This window comes from Marmota marmota, unplaced genomic scaffold (assembly GCF_001458135.2).
Source record: "Marmota marmota marmota unplaced genomic scaffold, marMar, whole genome shotgun sequence".
Taxonomy (NCBI): Eukaryota; Metazoa; Chordata; class Mammalia; order Rodentia; family Sciuridae; genus Marmota; species Marmota marmota.
The window spans coordinates 19,102,104-19,122,570 of record NW_025999968.1 but is presented as its reverse complement, the minus strand read 5'-3'; the positions used below and the strand labels follow the sequence as shown (position 1 = coordinate 19,122,570).

The window sequence follows — 20,467 nt, the reverse complement described above, 5'->3', positions numbered from 1 at the left end:
AGTTCATTAATTTCAGCACAAATAGCTGTTGAAAACTCCTAAACATAATGCTTATAGAAAAGAATAAGAAAGTGTTTTTATTGCTATGGAAATTGCTGTCCTAAAGTCATAGTTCATGAGGCACATAGACACTGTTATTTTCACTGTAATGATGAAAACATTATGCATTTTATCTAATTCAGTTAAGTGCAGTTTACTTATTAACTTGGCCTCAAAAAACTCATCAACTTTTTTTAAGTGTCCTCTGTCACTGGGTTTAGCCTATTAATGAATGCACAATTTACCTACTATAGAAATATTAAAGAGCTCAAAAGCATAAATCTGTTTTTAGCTGAGTTCTACCACAATATTAATTGGGTTTAATGCCTTATGGAAAGTAGAAGAATAGAACCTGGTAGTGTAAGATTCTTATAATATGTAGACTACTGAGAGTATCTCGGGAAGACCAGAAATCAAAGGAAACCTAGGAAATTTTTTGGAACCCAATAGAATCTAAAAGCATATCCTCCCTAGAGATGATATTTTTACATATCACCAAGTCATTTTTCAGCTAAGATCTCACTGTTTTCTTTAAATGGGATATCAAATAGCACTTGGCAATTTTTCCCCCCTGGTTGTTCTGTCTGTAGTGAACAGCTTTATCAGTCTACCTGCTTCTTTCAGTTGGATAAACAGAATCACGCCCATGTTCCTTTGTTCTACCTGTCTCCACCAAAGCCAGTGAGAAGTAACAATGTAACATAGTCTCTAAAACAAAATAATCATCTGTCATCATCTGTGGCTTATTTGCATATCTCATGGTTCTCACATTTATTCTCTTTTTTAAAAAAAAAATCATAAATTATTCAAATAAACACTGCTTATCCAGCCTATGTAAACAGTATATTAAAGCTCTTTCCCCTGAGAATCATTTGTTTAGTTCCAGTTAATTACATTCTACTTTAATATGGAAGAGTACTCAGATGTGATAGTTATTTTGGAAACAGTTTATGTAGCATCAAGAAACATCTACATGTTTTTCCAGCAGCCTGGGTAATTAAGTAAGAAGTGATTTATACAGACTTCTCTGTATCTGCTCTTTCCCCTTTGCTTTTTTCAGTACATTTAGATGATTAATAAACTGAACACTCCCTTACATATGCATTCTGACAGCCATGGGTCCTGCCTGGGTTGGCAGTACACACATAAGCCAGTGTTTTTGCCAGGGAACACCTCATTTGGATGTCTTTTATGGGCTGACTAGGATGTCCTATACCAGGGGGCTATGGTGTTTTGAAAGGTTGGTGCTGGGAGCAGTGTGGGACTCTACCCATTACAACTAAATAGATATTTCTCATTAGGCCACTGAGAAGCTGAGTCAGTAGCTGGGTAGATGTCCCTTCAAGTCTGGATTATGCATTTAAAGAAATGATTTCTTTACTTTAGGGAAGCAAATATAGTCTCATTTCAAAAAGAAAAGACAGTTTTCATAACTGATTTTGTTCATTCCACTGTGACTTTTTTGCTGAAAGGCCTGTCCTAAAACATGTCTCTACTGCCAGGCCCCAAGCTTCACAGTTACCAAAGTTGATTGTGTATGACGTGTTACATTTTCCTTAGACAGTTGGACGTGATCACAGAAGGGTGATTGCCAAAGTTTTGTTTCAGTTCAGATATAGCTAAATGTAAGAAATCACTTCCTGACACCTTTCTGCTGCCTGCCCCACCCCAACTCACCATTTTGAAACAAGTTATGAGATCTACAAAATGGACTGCCTCTGTTCCAAGTTAGTTTTTAGAGTGGCTTTTTATGGCTGGTTTACAATCTTTAGAAAAGTAGATTTTCAATGGAAATGCTATGACATCTTAAGCTGTAACAAATGAGCTGTTCTTGAAGATAAATGTAACTTCATGTCTGTGAAGCTAAATATTTACTTTACAGATGATTTAGGATATCTTTGTTCCTTTCCACACTTAAGCTTTTTCTTTCTGTGCATCCCTTCATCTCCAAGCTACTTTTTTGTAGCCCTGTTATATCAGTGTTTTGTGATGTTACAAAAAAGCAAAAAGTGTGAGGTCAAATTTTCCATTACATACCTCCACAGGAATGCCAGGGAACCTAGCCAAACTAAGACTACAAAAAATAAAAATTACAGGAAAGATGATTCATTAATCAACAATTGCCTTACCAAGAAAATAGAATTAGTTGTGTATATTTGGTTTTAAAAGGGGAGATGAGTGTCCCCAGCCCAGCTATGGATTGGGGAGGGTAGTATTTTTTGAATATATAATATGGTTTTAGACCTACTGGGGACATTTTAAAGTGTAAAATTTAGAGGAAATAAAACTCACTTTGTAGCTTGATTTCTGTCAACATTTTTTCCCCTTTCAAGATGAAAGTATATCGTATGCTGACCCTAACTATAATTTAGTAATGCCATACACAGTGACACAGGCCTGTAATCTCAGCTACTTGGGAGACTGAGGGAGCAGTACTGCAAGTTCAAGGCCAGCCTGAACAATTTAGCAAGACCCTGTCTCAAAATCAAAATAAAGGGCTGGGGGTGTAGCTCAGTGATAGAACATTTGCCTAGCATGCACAGGCCCTGGATTTCATCCCCAGAACCTGGAAAAAACAAACAAACAATGATAGCTAAAAGATACTCAATGCAAACAGAGCCTGCTACTCAGCAACAGGAAGAACAGCCTTTCCTTTCTCTCTGTCATCTGTGGTGTGGGCCCTGTCACTTCCTCTTCATTCATAGTAGATCTACTTCCACCTCCTTTTTTTTTTTTTTTTTTTTGCCATGAGGCCAGGATCTTGGTCCCTCTCAATATCAGATTAATATAAATGCCAGAATTTTGTCTTTAAATATAGTTATTACATATTAAAGAAGTCAAAAAGGTCAAAAATTATGATACTAGAGGAAAAAATCTAGCCACTGAAATCAGAAAAATCCCACAAACTCCTAACATTCCTCTAGTAAACAGAATTATGCAATCACAGAACTTAACATCAAACTCAAAGTGACTTTTTTTTTTGTATTCTCATAAGAAACTCAGCCAGTATCAAATACAGTAGGCTCTGTGACCAGTCAGTGTTACATGATGCTTCATTAGCTAGTCAGTAAGCACCATCATGCAATAAAATGTTCAAAACTAACTCAGAGTGCTACAAGATCCTTCTGCACCTTCTGACTCTTTAAAGAAAGAAGATGTTGGGACTGGGGAGATGGACCACTGACAGAGCACTTGCCTCACGTCTTTGAGACCTGGGTTCTAGCCTTTTCACAAGAGAGAAAACAAGAGATATGCTCAGGTTGTGTTTCAGCTTACTACTTAGTTTATTTTATTTTCATTGGTAATTCATGTATGGTTCAGGCCATATAATACATAATTAATCAGAACAATTCCAACCATGTTGAATGATACTGAATTACTGAAGATTTTTACTGCCTTTAATGGAAAACTTGAGGGAGAAATAGAGAACTGGTTTTTATTACTTTGCCAAACAGCTGATAACCCAATTGCTATTTCTATTTCATCCACACAGAAACTGCAACATGAGAAATAAATTTAAAGTCCCTAATAAGTGAGTGTTTCTTGTGAAAAGCTAGGGCAGTTCAAGGAAAGAAATGGATTGAAGAAGAGGGGGAGAGCCGAAATTCCCAGATCTTGACAACTAGGGCAAATGTAACAAGTCTACATCCATCATGGAAAGTGTGAAGTTTTGCACTTTCATAGCAAAAAAAAAAAAAAAAAACTTAAATATAGGAACAGAACAAAGATAGAGACTGTGCTATTATAACCTGTGTTGGTCAAACCCTGCTGTATGTATATCTGCACCCCTCTATCTGAGGGTTAGCAGCAGACCACCCAGCAGAGAATTATTTTTTTTTTTTTAAGAGAGAGAGAGAATTTTTATTTATTTATATTTTGGCGGACATAACATCTTTGTTTTTGTATGTAGTGCTGAGGATCGAACCCGGGCCGCACGCATGCCAGGCGAGCACGCTGCCGCTTGAGCCACATCCCCAGCCCAAGAGAATTCTTTTAGAATTGTCATGATGGAAGCAAGCAAGCATCCTGGATGTCACACTGAAAATAATTACTCCCCAATCCTCATAGCTCAGAGAAACTTATTTCAGATCTTTCCAATAATCTATCATTTCCCCTATAAGGTGGACCTTACCTGCCCACCACATTCACCCCCAACAAACATGGAAGGAAAAGAGGGGAGATGTATGCAGAAAACCATGACCAGTAAGTTTTCTTCCCTTTGAAAGATTGTTTCATCTTTCCAAAATCTTGCCACATTTGTTCTTTTCAGCTACATTAAAGATATGTTTCCTTGTTTCTTGAATCTCATTTTGTTTAGGAATTTAGCAGCACAACAGTCTCTTAGAACTCTTCTCCCATCCACATTCTCATTTCCCTATTTGCTTACTAGTGTGGGCCAGTAGATGTTGGTCATGTCGAATATGTTGTAGGAGACAGATTCCTCCCCAATCTCACTGTACTCCCAGACTCCATTCCTTTCAATCATCTAACAATCCATTCATCTATTCGTCCATTCATCCAAGTTAGAAAGCACTTTGAGACTTGGGAAATATATACATGTGTGAAGCTGATTGAATATGTTGAATTCATAAAGAACTATTCTGCTCTGGAAGATGTGTTTTTGAATAAAACTTTCTTAGATTTGTGTTCCAATCCTGTCACCTTGAGCAGATTTTTTGCCTCATGTATTTATTTAACAAATATTGATTGGACATTTTCCGTGAGTTAGGCATTATGCTAGGCACAGTGAATACAGTTTTTTACAGAATAGACATGGTTTTCGCCCTCATTGAACTTATATGGTGCAAACCTATAATCTCAGTGACTGGGGAGACTGAGGAAGGAGGATCTCACAAGTTCAAAGACAGCCTCAAGCAACTTAGAGAGACCCTCTCTCGAAATAAAAAATAAAGGGGTTGGGATGTGGCTCAGTGGTTAAGTGCCCCTGGGGTCAATCCCTAGTACAAAAAATAAAATAAAATAAAACTTTGAGTATTTCAAATGTAGTATCAAGAATAGGAGGAAACATGGGTGGAATCTGAGTCAAAAGGGCAGGGAAAACAATTCTGTAAAATAGTGAAATTGTGACTCAAAGAGTGGGTGGGAGTTAACCAAACAGAAAGGATAAGAGCCTCACAGGCTGAAGGAGAACCTGTTCAGAGACCCAAAGTAAGGAAGGAACTTGGGACAAAAAAAAGGAACCAAGTGAAGATGATGATCTAGACTGGAGCCCAGTGAATAAGAGGGAAATGGAAAGATACAGAGATAGTGGAGCCAGTTTATACAAACCTTATGGGAAATGGGAAGGATTTTGATCTTCTTGTTGTTTTTAAGATGGGGTTGCTGTGTTGCCTAGGCTGGTCTCTTAAATCACTGGCTTAAGTTATCCTCCTGCTTTAGCTTCAGCCTCCCAAATAGCTGGTACTAAAGGCATGCACCACCATGCTTGACTAAAAGACACTTTTATGGGGTAAAAGTGTGACCATATGGAGTTTAAATTATTCCAGTTGTTGTGACTTGTGACACAGTAGATTAGATGAGAACAAGCAGAAAACCAATGAGAATGTTAGTGCCATTTTTCAGGTGATTGATGATCAATGGAGAAGAGGATGTATCCAAGACAGATATATATACAGATTGACAGTAGTTGTTGGGTCCCTGAATTGGTGGCATTGCAGAATAGGAGATTGTCATTGATGAATTTCAGTTTTCTGAACACAGTGCTGTTTCCTGAGGTGAGAACTTTTGGAAAAGAGCCTAGCCTTAGGTGGGGAGCAGGAGATCCCAAGTTCAGTTTGGGACATGTTTGGTCTGAGATGCTGTGATTTATCCAAGTGGAGATGTCATGCAGGTTATTGTAAAAATAGATCTGGAGCTCAGAATATATGTCTAGGCTGGAGAAGTAAGTTGGGTAATGACTTGTAGATGATATTTAAAGCTGTGAATATGGATGAGATTGCCTAGGAAGAGAGTATGACTCTGGAAGAAGGCTCAGGACACCTCTGAGCCTCGGTTGTCACATCTTTACAACAGAAATATTGATCTGTCTGTGCTTGGGGATTGAGAGCCATGTATATAACACATAACTCAATATACAGCTCAGCAGAGGCACTCAGGATAGGGAAAATGTTATTATCACTATTTGTAGTAAAATCTCAGCCTAATTTTCTGGAACAAGTTGGCACTGATTGACAGGAGAGTGGAGAATCATGAATGCCTTAAGGAATGAACATGAATCTTTAAGAATATGTCTATAAAAATGAGTCATTAGCTTTCATTGTGTACTATGTTACTTTTTTTCCCCTAACTATTATTTTCCATGTAGCTCTCCTCTTCCAAACAAAGTCCCTGAAAAATCAAGGGTCTTCATTTTTTTCTTAAATAAAGCAATTAAACTGGAATCACTTGTAAGGATACCCTCAGGTTCATCATCATCTTAGCCAGTTCTTCTCACTGCTGCTGCACTTGCCAATGCAGATTAATTCATTAAGAAATATCTAAATGTTCTTCCTACAACCTTATTTTTAGTAAGGCAGAGCTTTTACATTTCCAGACAGCAGCTTTATTATGAATATGGGAGACCACAGAGCTGTAAAGCAGAGCACATGTGGGCAAGGCCGCCTGGGCTTTTGGCATTACTAATGATGATAATGATCCCACTCGGTGGAGGCAGACCCTCCCTGCAGCTGGTGTCCTTTCTGCACAGGGATGAGGTCATTGGGGGAGGGGAGGAGGTGGAGCTGGGGAGGATGAGAGAAGAGAAGGGGAAGTAGCTGTCAAGTCTGCATTCTTGGTAGAAAAATGAAAACATATTTGCCACATGCTTACTTTATTCATTAATTTTTTAAGGAAAGGGAATGAAGAGACTAGGGGATAATGAGGAACTGTAACATGAAAATGGCTTGTTTTTTTTGTTTTTTTTCCCCAAGGCTGTGCAGTAACAGGACAGTCACATCTCCCAAGGCACTGATAACCCTATGAATCAGTCTAATCTCTAGAATATTGAAACTGCTCAGAGCAGGATATTCCAGCTATTTAGACTCTGATAACTACTTCAGAGTTATATAAGATCCTAATTCTAGATGGCCAACTCCTTCTGCCTCAAATGTGTCTAAAACAGGGGAATTGGCAATGTCGTTAAAGGTATCAGATCATTCATCTAATTCTGAAAGCTGTTATTGAAAACAGTCTTTTTGTAGTTTACTAGTAGTACTGTAACTGGCACAGCATAGTTTTTTTTCCTAGAGCTTTTATATACAAAGATTTATAAATCTAGAATTCCCTGTATGTCCCCAAGGTTTGCGGTTGTTAAAATTGATTGTTAAGGATTTTGCAGGGAGAGGAGTTAGGAAAAGTGCAGCCATTCTGGATATTACAGCAAGAACACCCTGGCCTGGGCACAATCCACCATCCACACTCAGACCATCCCTGCTCTAGGCAATAGAATGAAGCACCACTGACAGTGTGGAGGACAGTACTAAGAGTGCTTTCAAAATGTCCTGAACCCTTCAAGCAAAAGGCCAGGTCTGGTTAGCTTAGCCTCCCCAGTGCCTCAGCCAGGGCCCACACAGTCAGTGCTCAGTGAGTGCACTGGTAAGGAACCCCCGTCCCCTTCTCCAGGGTTCAGGTCTGCTGCCCAAAGCCAGAACAAATGACCATGAGGAATTAGGTAGAGGAAAAGGCATGTCCTGTAAATGCTGGAGAAAGCCTGTCATTTAAGTAAGTTACAATAATTAACTCTCAACAGTGTTCCTGACTTGGTTTTTCAAGATATAATGTAAAGGATATTGTCCTGAAGTTTGAAGACCATATACCTTACCACATTTTTTAGACGTTAAATTTTTTTTAATTCAATTTTCTTGTCAATAAATAGGAATAACAGTATTTTCTCCGCCTACCTCCCTGACTTATTTCAGGATTAAATCCTATTAAAGAAGTGAACTAATAAGAATCATAGAAGGTAAGGTGTTGTTATTGGCTTCGTTTGAAAGTACTGCCTTTAAATACTTTTTAAAAACAAAAAAAATTATTTCTTTGAAGAAAGCATGTTTATTTGTATTATTGTTGCTAATTATTGTTAATCTCTCATTAAGCTTTTTATGTGTTTAAAAATCTAAAGCATCAGATCTTCCTTTTAAAATACCACTATTATATTATTATCAGTAATAATAATAACATCAGCAATAATAACAACCTCTAAAACCAACAAGGTTTATAAAGCTACCAACTTGAATGATTAAGTGGTACAAATAAGACACTGGAATTATTACATGTAAATTCTTTCTCTGCAGTTTGTGCCTTTACAACAGTGATTCAGCTGCAGGTGTTGGACATGAGGCTACAGCTGAGTTTCGTCCTGCTGCAAAGTGTGCTGTAGTGAAAAACAGTGCCTCAGCCACTGTCTAGCTACTACCTTCCTAGAGTCTAAATCTCCCTCAGCCTTGGCTTCCTCTTTTCTTAACTAACAGAGCTTTCAGTGGCTTTGTATCAGGCCTTATTGCTCTCCTCAGAAGGCATTTAGAAGAGAGAGGGCATTTGGGGTTTTAAAATGACAGGGTGGGCACAAAATGATACGGTAGACGTGTCCTACAGGTATTTAGTGCGTAGAGGTAGATCTCTAAGTTTTCTACAGTGAGCAGAGTATACTCATGAAAGGAAGAAATGTCCCCCCTACAATGTAAATCTAGCTTCATGTCGCCACAGCTTTTGAGAATGAAAAGGATCTCAATCAATAACAAGGGACTGATTCAGGTAAACTGGGATCTATGGACCAACTAGCCACCATCCAAATCCACTTTTGCTTACCTCATCTTCCTACATTCTTATCCAGTCCTTTCCACAAAATGTAAGATCTAAGCACTGCTAAACTACCCTCACAGAAGAGGACAGATCAGGCCCAGCCATTGTCTCTATCTTACCAGAAAAGCAATCAGTGAAGTTAGATCCCTTGTTCATCCCAGAGCCCTCCACTCCCCACTAACCCTCAGAGCCATGGGCACTACGGACACTCAAGTGTGCCAGCTGCCTGAAGCATTTGTTGGGTGAAGGATGGGGGAGAGCAGGAAGGAAGTATAAAGCTAGCTCTTTCCTACAGCTGAGACTAACCAGGACAAGCTGCTGACTCAGACAGCTCACTCCACTTCAGTCAGGGGCCACCCTGAAGCCTTATGTGTGGGTGCAAAGTTATTGTGAGACATGCCATTGTGGGGTGTGAAGGGAGAAACTGCACATGGTGATGGAGGTGCCAGATGATTCTTACTGTCATTTAGAGCATGAAAACAAAGTCAGGCATAGTGGTACCTACCTGTAATCCCAGCTACTTGGGAGGCTGAGGCAGGAGGATCACAAGTGTAAAACATCTTAGCTTGACCCAAGGGCAGAGTGCTCCTGGGTTTAATCCTCAGTAACATGAATAAATAAATAAATAGAGGAGGGAAGAAGAGGGAAGAACAAAACACAAATCAGGAACCCTTTCTCCTTTATTGATACCTCGACTGAAGGAAGCCATCAAGTCCAGGTGGTTTTGTCTCTCAGCTCCTATACATGGACAAGGACTGGGATTCCAGAATTTCCTGTCTAGCCCAGGTTTTTCTCCTAGTTAAATTTACTTTTAGCTTCTTAAATTATATTTTACTCTTGAAAGAAAATCTGTTGTGCAGAATTGTATAAGGCTTGACATGATGATCTACACTAATTGCTTAAATATAGAGTTGAACATTTGTTGAAAAGCACTTTGTTTATGTCATGGAATGAAAGTTACCACATACACCATAGTCTATTTTCAAACCTAACTGGATTATATCTTCCAGGGAATAAAAGAGCACAACATTTTTAAAAGTATTGATTTTTTAATGCCAAAAAAAAGTTGATATCTAAATTTAACTGGAAGGAACGGTAGAAATTTGCCTCTGACATTGATAGATAGTTCTCTTTCCTGTGTGTGTGTGTGTGTGTGTGTGTGTGTGTGTGTGTGTGTGTGTTTTCTCAGTGTTTGAAGTTATACCTTTAGGAACACAAGGTTTTTTTTATATTATAGAAAAGTGGCAACTATAAATTGTGGTAGCAACCAATTTTCTTGTTCCACTCAATATATTGCCTCTTTTGAGATTCAAGCAGACCCAACAAAGATCAGAGGTTAGGCTATTGTTTTCCTAACATTCCCATGAAACCCTACAATTTTCCAGAACTTACCAAAGAGGGCAGAGTAATTTGGGGAGGACTTTTTATTTTTTATAGTCACTCAGTGCTGTAGAGGAGATTAATAAGTTACTAAAGTGTCATATTTTTAGGAGGGATTCTTCTTTTTACTAATCTACTTATACCTCATTTCCAAAATATAAACAGTACAGTAGAGTTAAAGAGTTAGTTGAGGTACTCATGGTGATTGGAATGTAAATCTAGAGATGTTTTCATGGTTGTTAGAAGTCAATCACTTATTTAGCCATAAACTTTCAATGACCTGAATGCAAAGGAGCATGCTTTTTTAATTATTTGGCTTATCCTGTGGAATGAACTTATTAAGGTCATTGTTAAAGAGCAAATGGGTTTTTATTTGTTCATGCATCTACCAACATTTCTTGAGCAGCTTTCAATACATGGGCAACTTAAAGAGATCTTGTGCAATAGCAAAGTAAAACATACCTTTTTTAGATTTATGTGAAATGCTCAGTATAAATATGTGAGATCTCTTAAAATTGATTTTAAATTTTTTTAATAACTGTGTTCTTTTTTTTAACCTCCATTTTATTGATTTATTTTTATATGGTGCTAAGGATCAAACACATTGTGTCACATGTCATGCTAGGCAATCGCTCTACCACTGAGCCACAACCCCAGCCCTTAAATATGTTTTAATTCTAAAAAGAAACATTTACCTAACTATGGTAAGATCCAAATTAAACATTTATATGATTTTCCTTTTTATAAAAATCTGAAAATTTCTCAAGTCTTATCAAATTATCACCTTTGACTCTGGAAGATGCCTCTAAGACATCTTTGGGAGCACAGAAGTGGCTCCTTTTCATGAAAGTCTTTAGGGTAAGAATTTGATCCAAAGGTAGCTCTATAATGTTGTCTACCAAATTTGTTGTTTTCACATGTTTTAGGCAGCAAAGTCTCTTCTTGTAAACTGTTTTATGCCCACCCTCAATAGAGAAAACACATGTAAGCAATGTTTTATTAGGGTAAATTTCTTTTAAATCATCACATGAATATTATTCTTATTATAAAGATAATTGTTGAGATCAATAGAACTCTTTCCATAAATCGGAAATTTGAATAGATGACATTCTCCCCACCTTTTTTCATTTTTTTCCATATTCTATGTGAAAGCAAATGAAAGAGAATACAAAAAGAAAGGAGGCAGACCTCAAGGGATCAGAGATGCTTTATTAAGCAATGGAAAGGCACATTTTTAAGGGGAACAACAAGGGTCTGAGTTTTATAGGGTTTAGCAGGGCCAGGTCATAGGAGGAATTTTGTCCTTCAGCTGTTGGTGGGCTCATTTAGAGCAGGGCAGGAGGGCAAGTAGGAGAACAGTTGTAGATAGGGAAGTTCCCTGGGGCCCATTATTCTCCTTTTCACACTGGAGGTTATTTTCCGTACCTTTCACTGTTTTGTTGCACTTTGTTAAATTCATTTTGATACTTCATTATATGCTAGGCAACTAAACTAATCCAAAAGCTTGAAAAAAAAATAGAAAATAATTTATTTTAAGGTTTAATAAGAAAAACAAGTGGCTTATTTCTAAAAAAAAAATCTATTTTATCTTATATATTATAAATATATAACTTATGTAAAGTTTTATATACATATACTTTTATATACATACATTTATTAATGTTTAATTTTGTATTCATAGGGTGAAATGTAGTCTATGTTTTATGCATATAGTATAAATAATAAGTATTATATGTGTTAAACAGGAAGTACATACAACTTTCCATTTTGTCCTGAAGTGATCCATAACATGTTATGACATGTATTATCATGTGTTAGTTAGACAATCCTAAAATGCCTTGTAGTTATTTTATAAGTGGACATAAATAGTGGTCTGAGAGTTGATCTTCCTCAGAGCTGGCCAAGACACCATGAGACCCACTTTTTATAAGGAGATATGCCCAAGCTTTTCTTGGCATGTAATTGAGTATGACATACACAAGCTATGGCAGTAGTAACAAACTGTATTGGAGTTTTAGATGAATAGACATACACCATCAGAGCAATTTCCTTCTTAGCAAATGGCACATTTATGAGAGAATCACTTCTCTGCATCAAAATTGCAAGGTCAGCTTTTGTTCCAACATCTAGGTGGTGCTGATAGTGATTGTGTGTGTGTGTGTGTGTGTGTGTGTGTGTGTGTCCCCTGAGTGTACTCAGTTGGAGGATGAGTATTATGGCACCATTTGTGTTATAATTGTGGCTTTATTAACTGAACTTCTTAGTAAGACTAATGAAGGCTGTCCTCCCTTGTGCTTAGAATAGAAATTCTAGACTGGTATAGGAAGGAGGGTCTGAGACATGAAGATAGAAGGCCAAGAATAGAGTCACTGGGAATCTGAATCAGGAGGATGTCAAGTTTGAGGCCAGCTTTTGCAACTTAGCAAGACCTTGTCTCAAAATAAAAAATAAAAAGGGCTGAGGGTGTAGCTCAAATGTAGAGTGACCCTGGGTTCAGAACTGGATATGGTTACCTACCTGCCCTCCCACCCTGCACTAAATGATCCCTCCATCAAAACTCCTCCCATGACCTGGCTCTCCTAAGGCTCATGGTGGCCCACAGCCATTTTGTCCCCAAGATGTGCCCCTCTGATGCTGAATAAAACATCAATGGTCCATGAGGTCTGCCTCCATTTTTCTTTTTCTTTTAGTATTCCCTTCTATGTGTTTTCATTTGAATTGGAACATCTATATCACATCCAGCTGCTTCCTGCTAAAAAGGTGAAGTAGGGGAAACCCCCTTTCAAATTCCACCTACCAAAAAGAAAGGAAGGAAGGCAAGAACGAAGCCAGCTGAGGAGAAGGTGTTAACAATGAGAATCCCTGGTTAAATAAATGCAATATTTCTTTCTACAGTGTAGTTTTTAAAAGAATTATTTTAAATTTTTACGAAAGTAAAATGGAAGGACAACCCTCAGGTAAACCTGTTGAGTATAGATTATATGAGGAAAACCTTCTGCATATGTTGAGATAATTCATATTTGATCTAGATATGTAAAAATCCTAAAATGCCTTATAGTTATTTTATAAGGCTTATTTTTTTTCTCAAAAAGGAAACTAAGCTGGGTAGAATGATTAAATTTCTTAAAATCTGAGATGTATAATTTCCCCTAAATAAAATGAAATCTAGGTCCACTCTGGCATAAATACTACATATAATACCACTAGAGTTTTCCTGCTCTCCATTTGGTTACCTATCTTTTTTACTCCTTGCTTTAGTTTGTGTTTCACTAAAAGATCTGGAAACTGGGTAGATTATAAAAGATAGATGTACTTCTTACAGTGGAGGTTGGACTCAAGGGGCCAGCATCTGGTGAGGGCTTTTGTGTGGTATCATCCCATGGCAAAAGGGAGAAGAGCAAGAATAAGAAGATGACATCAAGCCATTCATGAGAACAGAGTCCTCATAACCTCAGCACTTCATTAAGCAAATACCTTCCAAAATTGTTGCACTAGGGATTAAGTGTCCAACACATTAACTTTAAGAGACACATTCAAACCATAGCATTCCACAGTTTTCTTCTTTCCGGAATCAAGAGTGTTCATGCTCTGATGATTATGCTTCCTGTCCCTTATAGCTTATACCCTATATATTACTCTAATTTAAGATATAATTGTAAGTCATTGTATAATCATCATAGAAAGTCTTCTACCCCAGACGTGGCTTGAAAAGACAGATTCCTAGAGCTTATTAAATTACTATAAACTGGGTGGCTTGTAACAACATAATTTTTTTTCCCTGACTTTTTTTGGAGGCCAGAAGTATGAAATCAGAGTGCCAGTCAGGGCTATGCTTCCTCCAAAGGCTAGAGGAATGTCTTCTGTGGTGGTTGCCAGTGGTCTAGGCTTATGGCAAAATAATGTCAAAATCTGTCTTTCTCTTTAAGTAGTTGTCTGCTTTCAGTGTGTCTCTGTGTCCAAAGCTCTGTCTTCTTATAAGGACACCAATCATTGGATTGGGGCCCACCTCATGTTAACTTGATCACATCTGCAAAGACCCTTTTTTCAAATAGATTCACATTCACAGATTTCCAGTGCATAAATGGGAAACGGGTAGATACATGATATACGGGTAAGAATCTTGCTCCATTCTCTCACTTATCTAAGCATTTAGGGGTCTACACTTGAGCATTCTGTTCATCTTGTCTCAAATAAAGCATCTTTGAAGTTTCCACCCAGTTGGAGTATGGATATTTGTTTTCACTGTTAACATTTTTCTTACCTGGAAGGCTTTCCAAAGCCACAGAAACCCTAACTAATCAATTCTTTAGTCACAACCATAGCACTTGCTAAGTATGTATCATTTCATGTAATTGCCCCTTGGGGCCAGGTTTTGTTCTCCAGTTTTTATGTGCAACTTCCTATTAGAATCAAAGTAAATTACATCCAAGTGTTTTCAAGCACTAACTCTGGCCCACACTTCTCAAATTCTATACTTTGTTCTTTGTACATCTGGATATTAGGCTTACTAACATGTGTGCAAAATTCTCCCCAAGGCACTATTTGTGAAGAGCTACATTTTCTCAGATTCTTTTACCACTTGAGCTTCCCTAGTATTCTAAAGGCTGGCCAAAGGTCCAACACCTAGACGCTTTCAAGATAGTCTATACTGATGTTTAAATCTCTTCCTTAACCAAAGTTGCAGTTTTACTGAAAGGGGCTCAAATGTCACAGACTAGCCAGGTACCACATTCCTCCCAGATATGTTTTCTTTGACTTTCATGATGTTTTTTGTTTTTCAAAAGAAATTAAATAACTTGCTAATAATAGTAGAATTCACAAAGAAACAGATATCTGGCTTTTCTTGAAAACTCAGATCTAACAACTCGAAGCCCACAATCCTGAAGTGGGCCAGAGCTATAAAGTGGTTGTCCTCTCAGAGCATGTGCTCTTTCCTGCTCCATGGACCAATTAATTTATGTTATTACCTGCCTGGTTCCTATTGACATGTCTACTCGTGGTCCAAAACTTAGGAAGTCAACCTAAACATTCTTGCTGGTGTGACTCAGAAAAAATATACTCAATATCCTACAGAAAATGAGCACAGATCACTGGTCTCCCTTACTCTAGACTGCACTGCCCTTCCTTTGAAGATTTCCACCAATATCCTTAAGCTCAAGGTCAAGATGCACATCTTTTGAATACAGTGCCTCTGGGGTCCATAGCTTCATCCCCTTTCTCTCACCATCTCTGTGTTAATAGTTGAGTTCAAATGTAAGAACAGAAGCGTTCAAAAGTGTGACATAATTTTGAATATAGTCTCACGTTACTTTGTTAAGCTCAGATTTTATTAATCACTGCACAAGCCCTTCTAGAAACTGGAATGCCCTCTCCTATCTGTGACAAACCTCTTTTGGTCCTTCTTGCTTCTATGCTGTACCCTTTGCCCCAGGTACCCTTCTTGCTTCCATGCTGTACCCAATTTTTTTTTATTTTTTATACTAATTTGTTATATATGACAGCAGAATGCATTACAATTCATATTACACATATAGAGCACAGTTTTTCATATCTCTGGTTGTATACAAAGTATATTCACACCATTCGTGTCTTCCTACATGTACTTAGGATAATGATGTCCATCTCATTCCACCATCTTTTTTATACCCGTTGCCCCCTCCCTCCCCTTTGTCCTATCTAGAATTCCTCTAATCTTCTCATGCTCCCCCTCCCATTCTCACTATGATTTAGCCTCCTTACATCAGAGAAGACATTCAGCATTTGGTTTTTTGGGATTGACTAACTTCACTTAGCATTAAATTTTCCAACTCCATTCATTTACCTGCAAATACCATGATTTTATTCTGTTATTGCTGAATAATATTCCATTGTGTATATATACCACATTTTCTTTATCCATTCATCTACTGAAGGCATCTAGGTTGGTTCCACAGTTTAGCAATTGTGAATTGTGCTGCAATAAACATTAATGTGGCTGTGTCCCTGTAGTATGCTGTTTTTAAGTCCTTTGGATATAGAATGAGGAGTGGGATAGCTGGGTCAAAAGACGGTTCCATTTCCAGTTTTATTTTTACTTCAGGTTTTAACTGCCTTTCTGGAAGTGACCTGCCTCAAATTCTTACCAATGTACTCATGGATTGGCCCTTCAGAACATCTCCGACCAGCCCCTGTTTCAATTCAGGGTCTCCAAGATTTCCTTGTCCTGTTCTTATTGATTTCTTTTAGTACCTACAGGGTTTCAGTAGAGAACTGTCATCTCAAGCACTAACCCCAACATCCTGAACAAGAATTTTCTAGCTCTCCTCAGAATCTTCAGCATCATTAAACACCCTCTTAGTTCTCCATTATCCTATAAATCATTGGCACACAGAGCCCATCCTGCCCATGGAAAATTGTATTCACTGGATGATCCATATGGCCACATGCTCTTTTTGCAAATTCACAGAACGTATCATCATGTTGTAACAGTCACCATCTGATGCTAGAAAAAGACAAATTTGTCTCCCCTCACATACTTGTAAATACTAAAGACCCCATCTTCACCTTTAAAGTTTATTGGTTTTTTTTTTTCTTATTATAAGAGTAACACGTTCAATGCAGAGAATATACAAAGTACATAAAATGCAAAGATAAAAGATATAAATTAGGAGGCTATGGTTGTGGCTCAGCAGTAGGGCACTCACCTAGCATGCGAGGCCCTGGGTTCCATCTTCACCACCACATAAAAATAAATAAACAAAGTAAACATATTGTGTACAACTAAAACAAAATAAATAAATATTTAAAAGAAAAAATTTCTTCAAAGATATAAATTACCCTTAACTTTGCCACCTAGATATAACTATGTAGTTATATTTCCACATTTACATTTTTTAAATATTTTTATTGGTTGTTAATGAAATTTTTGTTTTTATTTATTTATTTATTTATGGTGCTGAGAACCAAACCCAGTGCCTCACACATGCTAGGCAAGCCTTCTACCACTGAGCTACAACCCTATCCCTCACATTTACTTTTTAATCTCTTCCTTTCCCAATTCTTTAGTCCTCAGACACTCTTGAGAAAAGGATAATTTTTGTGATTATTCCAGTAATTTAGAAAAGAGAGTTATGTAACAAAATGCTAGCCTTAATATTTCAGGATGTTTTAAATATTGTACATTCTTTATTGTTTTATGTTAAATGACTTTACCCTTCCACTCTATGAATATTAGGTTTTTCATAACTACCTTCAAGGACTCTAAAGATTATCTCTACATTTTTTTGCTGGGATCGATTATATCTTGGACACCCTGTGTGTAAAACCCTAGGTTTGTCTTAGGCATTCAAACAAGGAGATCCTGATTGATTTAGTTGAAGATGTAAGACACTGAAAAACAGGTTTCATTTCTTTATGCATGCTAAGATGGTATACAAGGATCTTTAATAGAAAGGTTTTAGGATACCAAGAGTTATTGCCTCTGGATTGTTGCAAGACCTGGACAGGAACCTAGACTGACCTTCAGCTCCAGGATTTTCCCTTATGTCCAGCTGATGAACCAACAAATCTTCAGTACATCCTCCCATAAATATTGTCAATTTTTCAGACCTCACATCTATTTTTTAAATTTATATGGGAGGCTGTTTTTTGAAACTTACATACTTACAAAAAAGTCAGTGCTGTGCCAGTAATTTAGTAAATGAATCACAGCTACTGAATGCTTACTACCTGCTGATACAAAGGAAACAAAGTTCATAACCTGTTCTAGTTAAGTTAAATAGAGATATCATCAATATTTTAGCAGCTACTTGAGAAGTACTTTTAGCATTTACTGGCTCTATCTGCTTACTATTAGCAAGTGTGTCATGATACAATCAACACAGTGAACATTGAGTTAATAAGTAGCTGTAAACAAAAGTTTTATTGCTTTGGACCACCATTCAACTGTGTGCTCCACATCATTAAAAAATAAAATTAAATGGGCAAGTGATTTGTTCTGTGACTTTGGGATAGCTTTATAAAGAAAACTGATTATTGAGTAGCTTAGGGTGGCAGATGGTTCTAGAAAGCCAGAGCTGGAGCCAGAGAAGCTCTGGTGCTGGCAGAGCCAACATTTTGCTTTGCACATCACCAGGCTTCTTTGACCCTCCAGGGGGCTTGGTAGCTCTAAAGATTCTTATAGCTCTAATATTCTGTGACTAGGTTCTCTGAGAGTATAATGTTTGTAGAGGAAGCCAGTAATGCAGTGAGGTGTTTCCTTAAAGAAAGATGACTTGATTTCTAGATCTGAGCTCCTTCAATCATAGTCATTTCAGTTTCGGATACTCATTACATCATCGAGAGAAAAGACCACTAATGCTCAGACCTCTCCAGCTGTAGAATCTACTTATAAATGAGATTGGACAGAGTAGCTACAGTTTCTTCAAACTCTGAAATATCACATGTTCTTGGGAATGATAAAATGTATTTTGTGTTCTGCATCTTGTTAAAGTTCTTATGGTAGGTCCCTGTGAAAGTCTGTTGGCCTGTGAGCAGGGAATGTACCATCGGTTATCTGTTACCAGTTAGCTCTGTTGGATGAAATCCAAGGCTACAGGATCTGGCCCCATATGAGATGTTTGGCTTCATGCAAAGCAACCCCTGCTTGCTCTACTGTTTCATAGACGTGTGCATTTGATCAGAAGGCATAGGTGTGAGCATGGCTGCATCTTAACCTATCTCCCTTGCTACTGGGCAGAATCATTCAGGCCCACATTCTTTTGACCAGGTCACTAACCTCATCCTTAATTAGAATTACCAATGGTAAACAAAATGCCAGGCCAACTTCTATGTACTCTTCCAAGATCCTTATGGCCTTTCACCTTCCTGACCATCTAAATCTTTCTGAATATTATGAGAGACTCTGATGAAATGGTTAGTTATTGGCAGCTGACTGCACAGTGCTGGACTGTGTTCTGTGTGTATTCTCTTAATCATGCCTCAAAGCAATCCAGGTAATGTATAATTTTTATGGCCTTTTTGCAGGTGAGGAAACTGGCTAGGGAAGTTGCCTGACTTTCCTAGGGTCCCCTATCCACTGACTAGCAAAACCAGGACTGCTGTCCATCTAACCCTTGAGATTAGGCTGTTATCAGTACACCATATGCTGTTGCTTCTCTCATGGCACAGCACAGGATTCTGAAACAAACTAGGGGATTTTGGAAACTGTGATGGAGCCCCAACTTAGGGAATGAAACTTTGTGCAATCCCAATGCTTACAAGTGGGTATGATTTTAAGTTGTAATTCTTTGAAATGAAAAATTAGGTCATCTCTTCAGGCAGATGGGGAAAATTTGCCAAAAAGTCAAGTGAGGCAAATGTCTGTTGTTGGATGCTTCCATAAGCTTCCCATTGGTGACCTCTTCTCTGTTCTGTCATCTAGAGATATGTCCCGGATCTAAAGCTGTATTCAACTTTGGTTCCTCAGACTTCCAGTTCAAACACAAATTCCCAAAGTGGACAAATTGAAAAATCTCTCTTCACCTCTTTTCTCGTCTAAATTCCCAAGCAGCTCACTACCAACTCAGTGTACTTTGTACCCTCAAACCCAGGAGCAATGGACAGATAGTAAAACTGCGGAGACTTTTCAGTAGGAGGAAGCTGTACAACATGCTTTGTGAGAAAATGGAGTTAAGCCAAGACTTTTCTTGAGCCACAGTGTCACCCATGAAGTTTAACTTACTTTAATCACTAAGTGATATGTGTAGAATTCTAGAACCTTGTTCCTCCAGACCTTTTAACTTCACTCCCATTTGAAGGCAGAGGGGCATCTTGGATAACACAGAGAAGGCATTTGGTGCAAGTTCAGGAAACTTTCTTGGCAATATACATCTTTTCCAGTGTTTTTCTTTTGAGATTTTTTAGATAGAGATGATATTAAGGCTGTCTTTAATTTCTCTTTTACCTAGTCAGCATTACAAAGTAAGACTTGAAGCTTCGCGGTTTTCCTTAAAAGAACTGAAGAGAATGACTCACTTCACTGTTAACACAGTGAAATATACTTGGAACTGAAGAACCTCATGAGGTAATCTAGGTTGTTTCTGTCATCTAGCTTCTGGGAAGCCATCATTTTAAAAATGCAATACTTCTTTTAATTTTTTTTTCTTAAAGGGCTTCATGAATTCCTGTCATTTGAACCTATAATCCAACAAGGTTTTCCTTTTCACATCCTTTTTGAGGCACTGAAAAACCTTCACTAGTGTTCTTACCCATGGCTTCCTTTTATCTTCAT

The 20,467-nt window shown here is 37.8% G+C and overlaps 2 protein-coding genes across 6 annotated transcripts in view; one reads left to right on the top strand and one right to left on the bottom strand.

Moving 5' to 3' along the window:
* Cmss1 (cms1 ribosomal small subunit homolog) overlaps positions 1 to 20,467 on the top strand; it is a 330,444-nt gene that overhangs the window by 199,642 nt on the left and 110,335 nt on the right. Inside the window, exon 2 of one of the 5 annotated variants that reach the window (XM_048803459.1) lies at positions 4,161 to 4,242. The exons of 3 other annotated variants lie outside the window; for them this stretch is intronic. In XM_048803459.1, the coding sequence (XP_048659416.1) occupies positions 4,200 to 4,242 (43 nt within the window). In that variant the 5' untranslated portion in view covers positions 4,161 to 4,199. Of the gene's footprint in view, positions 1 to 4,160; positions 4,243 to 20,467 lie in introns of those variants that run through there. One more of the 5 variants, XM_048803462.1, reaches the window with a different exon arrangement.
* Filip1l (filamin A interacting protein 1 like) overlaps positions 1 to 20,467 on the bottom strand; it is a 270,009-nt gene that overhangs the window by 196,189 nt on the left and 53,353 nt on the right. The gene's annotated exons all lie outside the window — the stretch shown is intronic.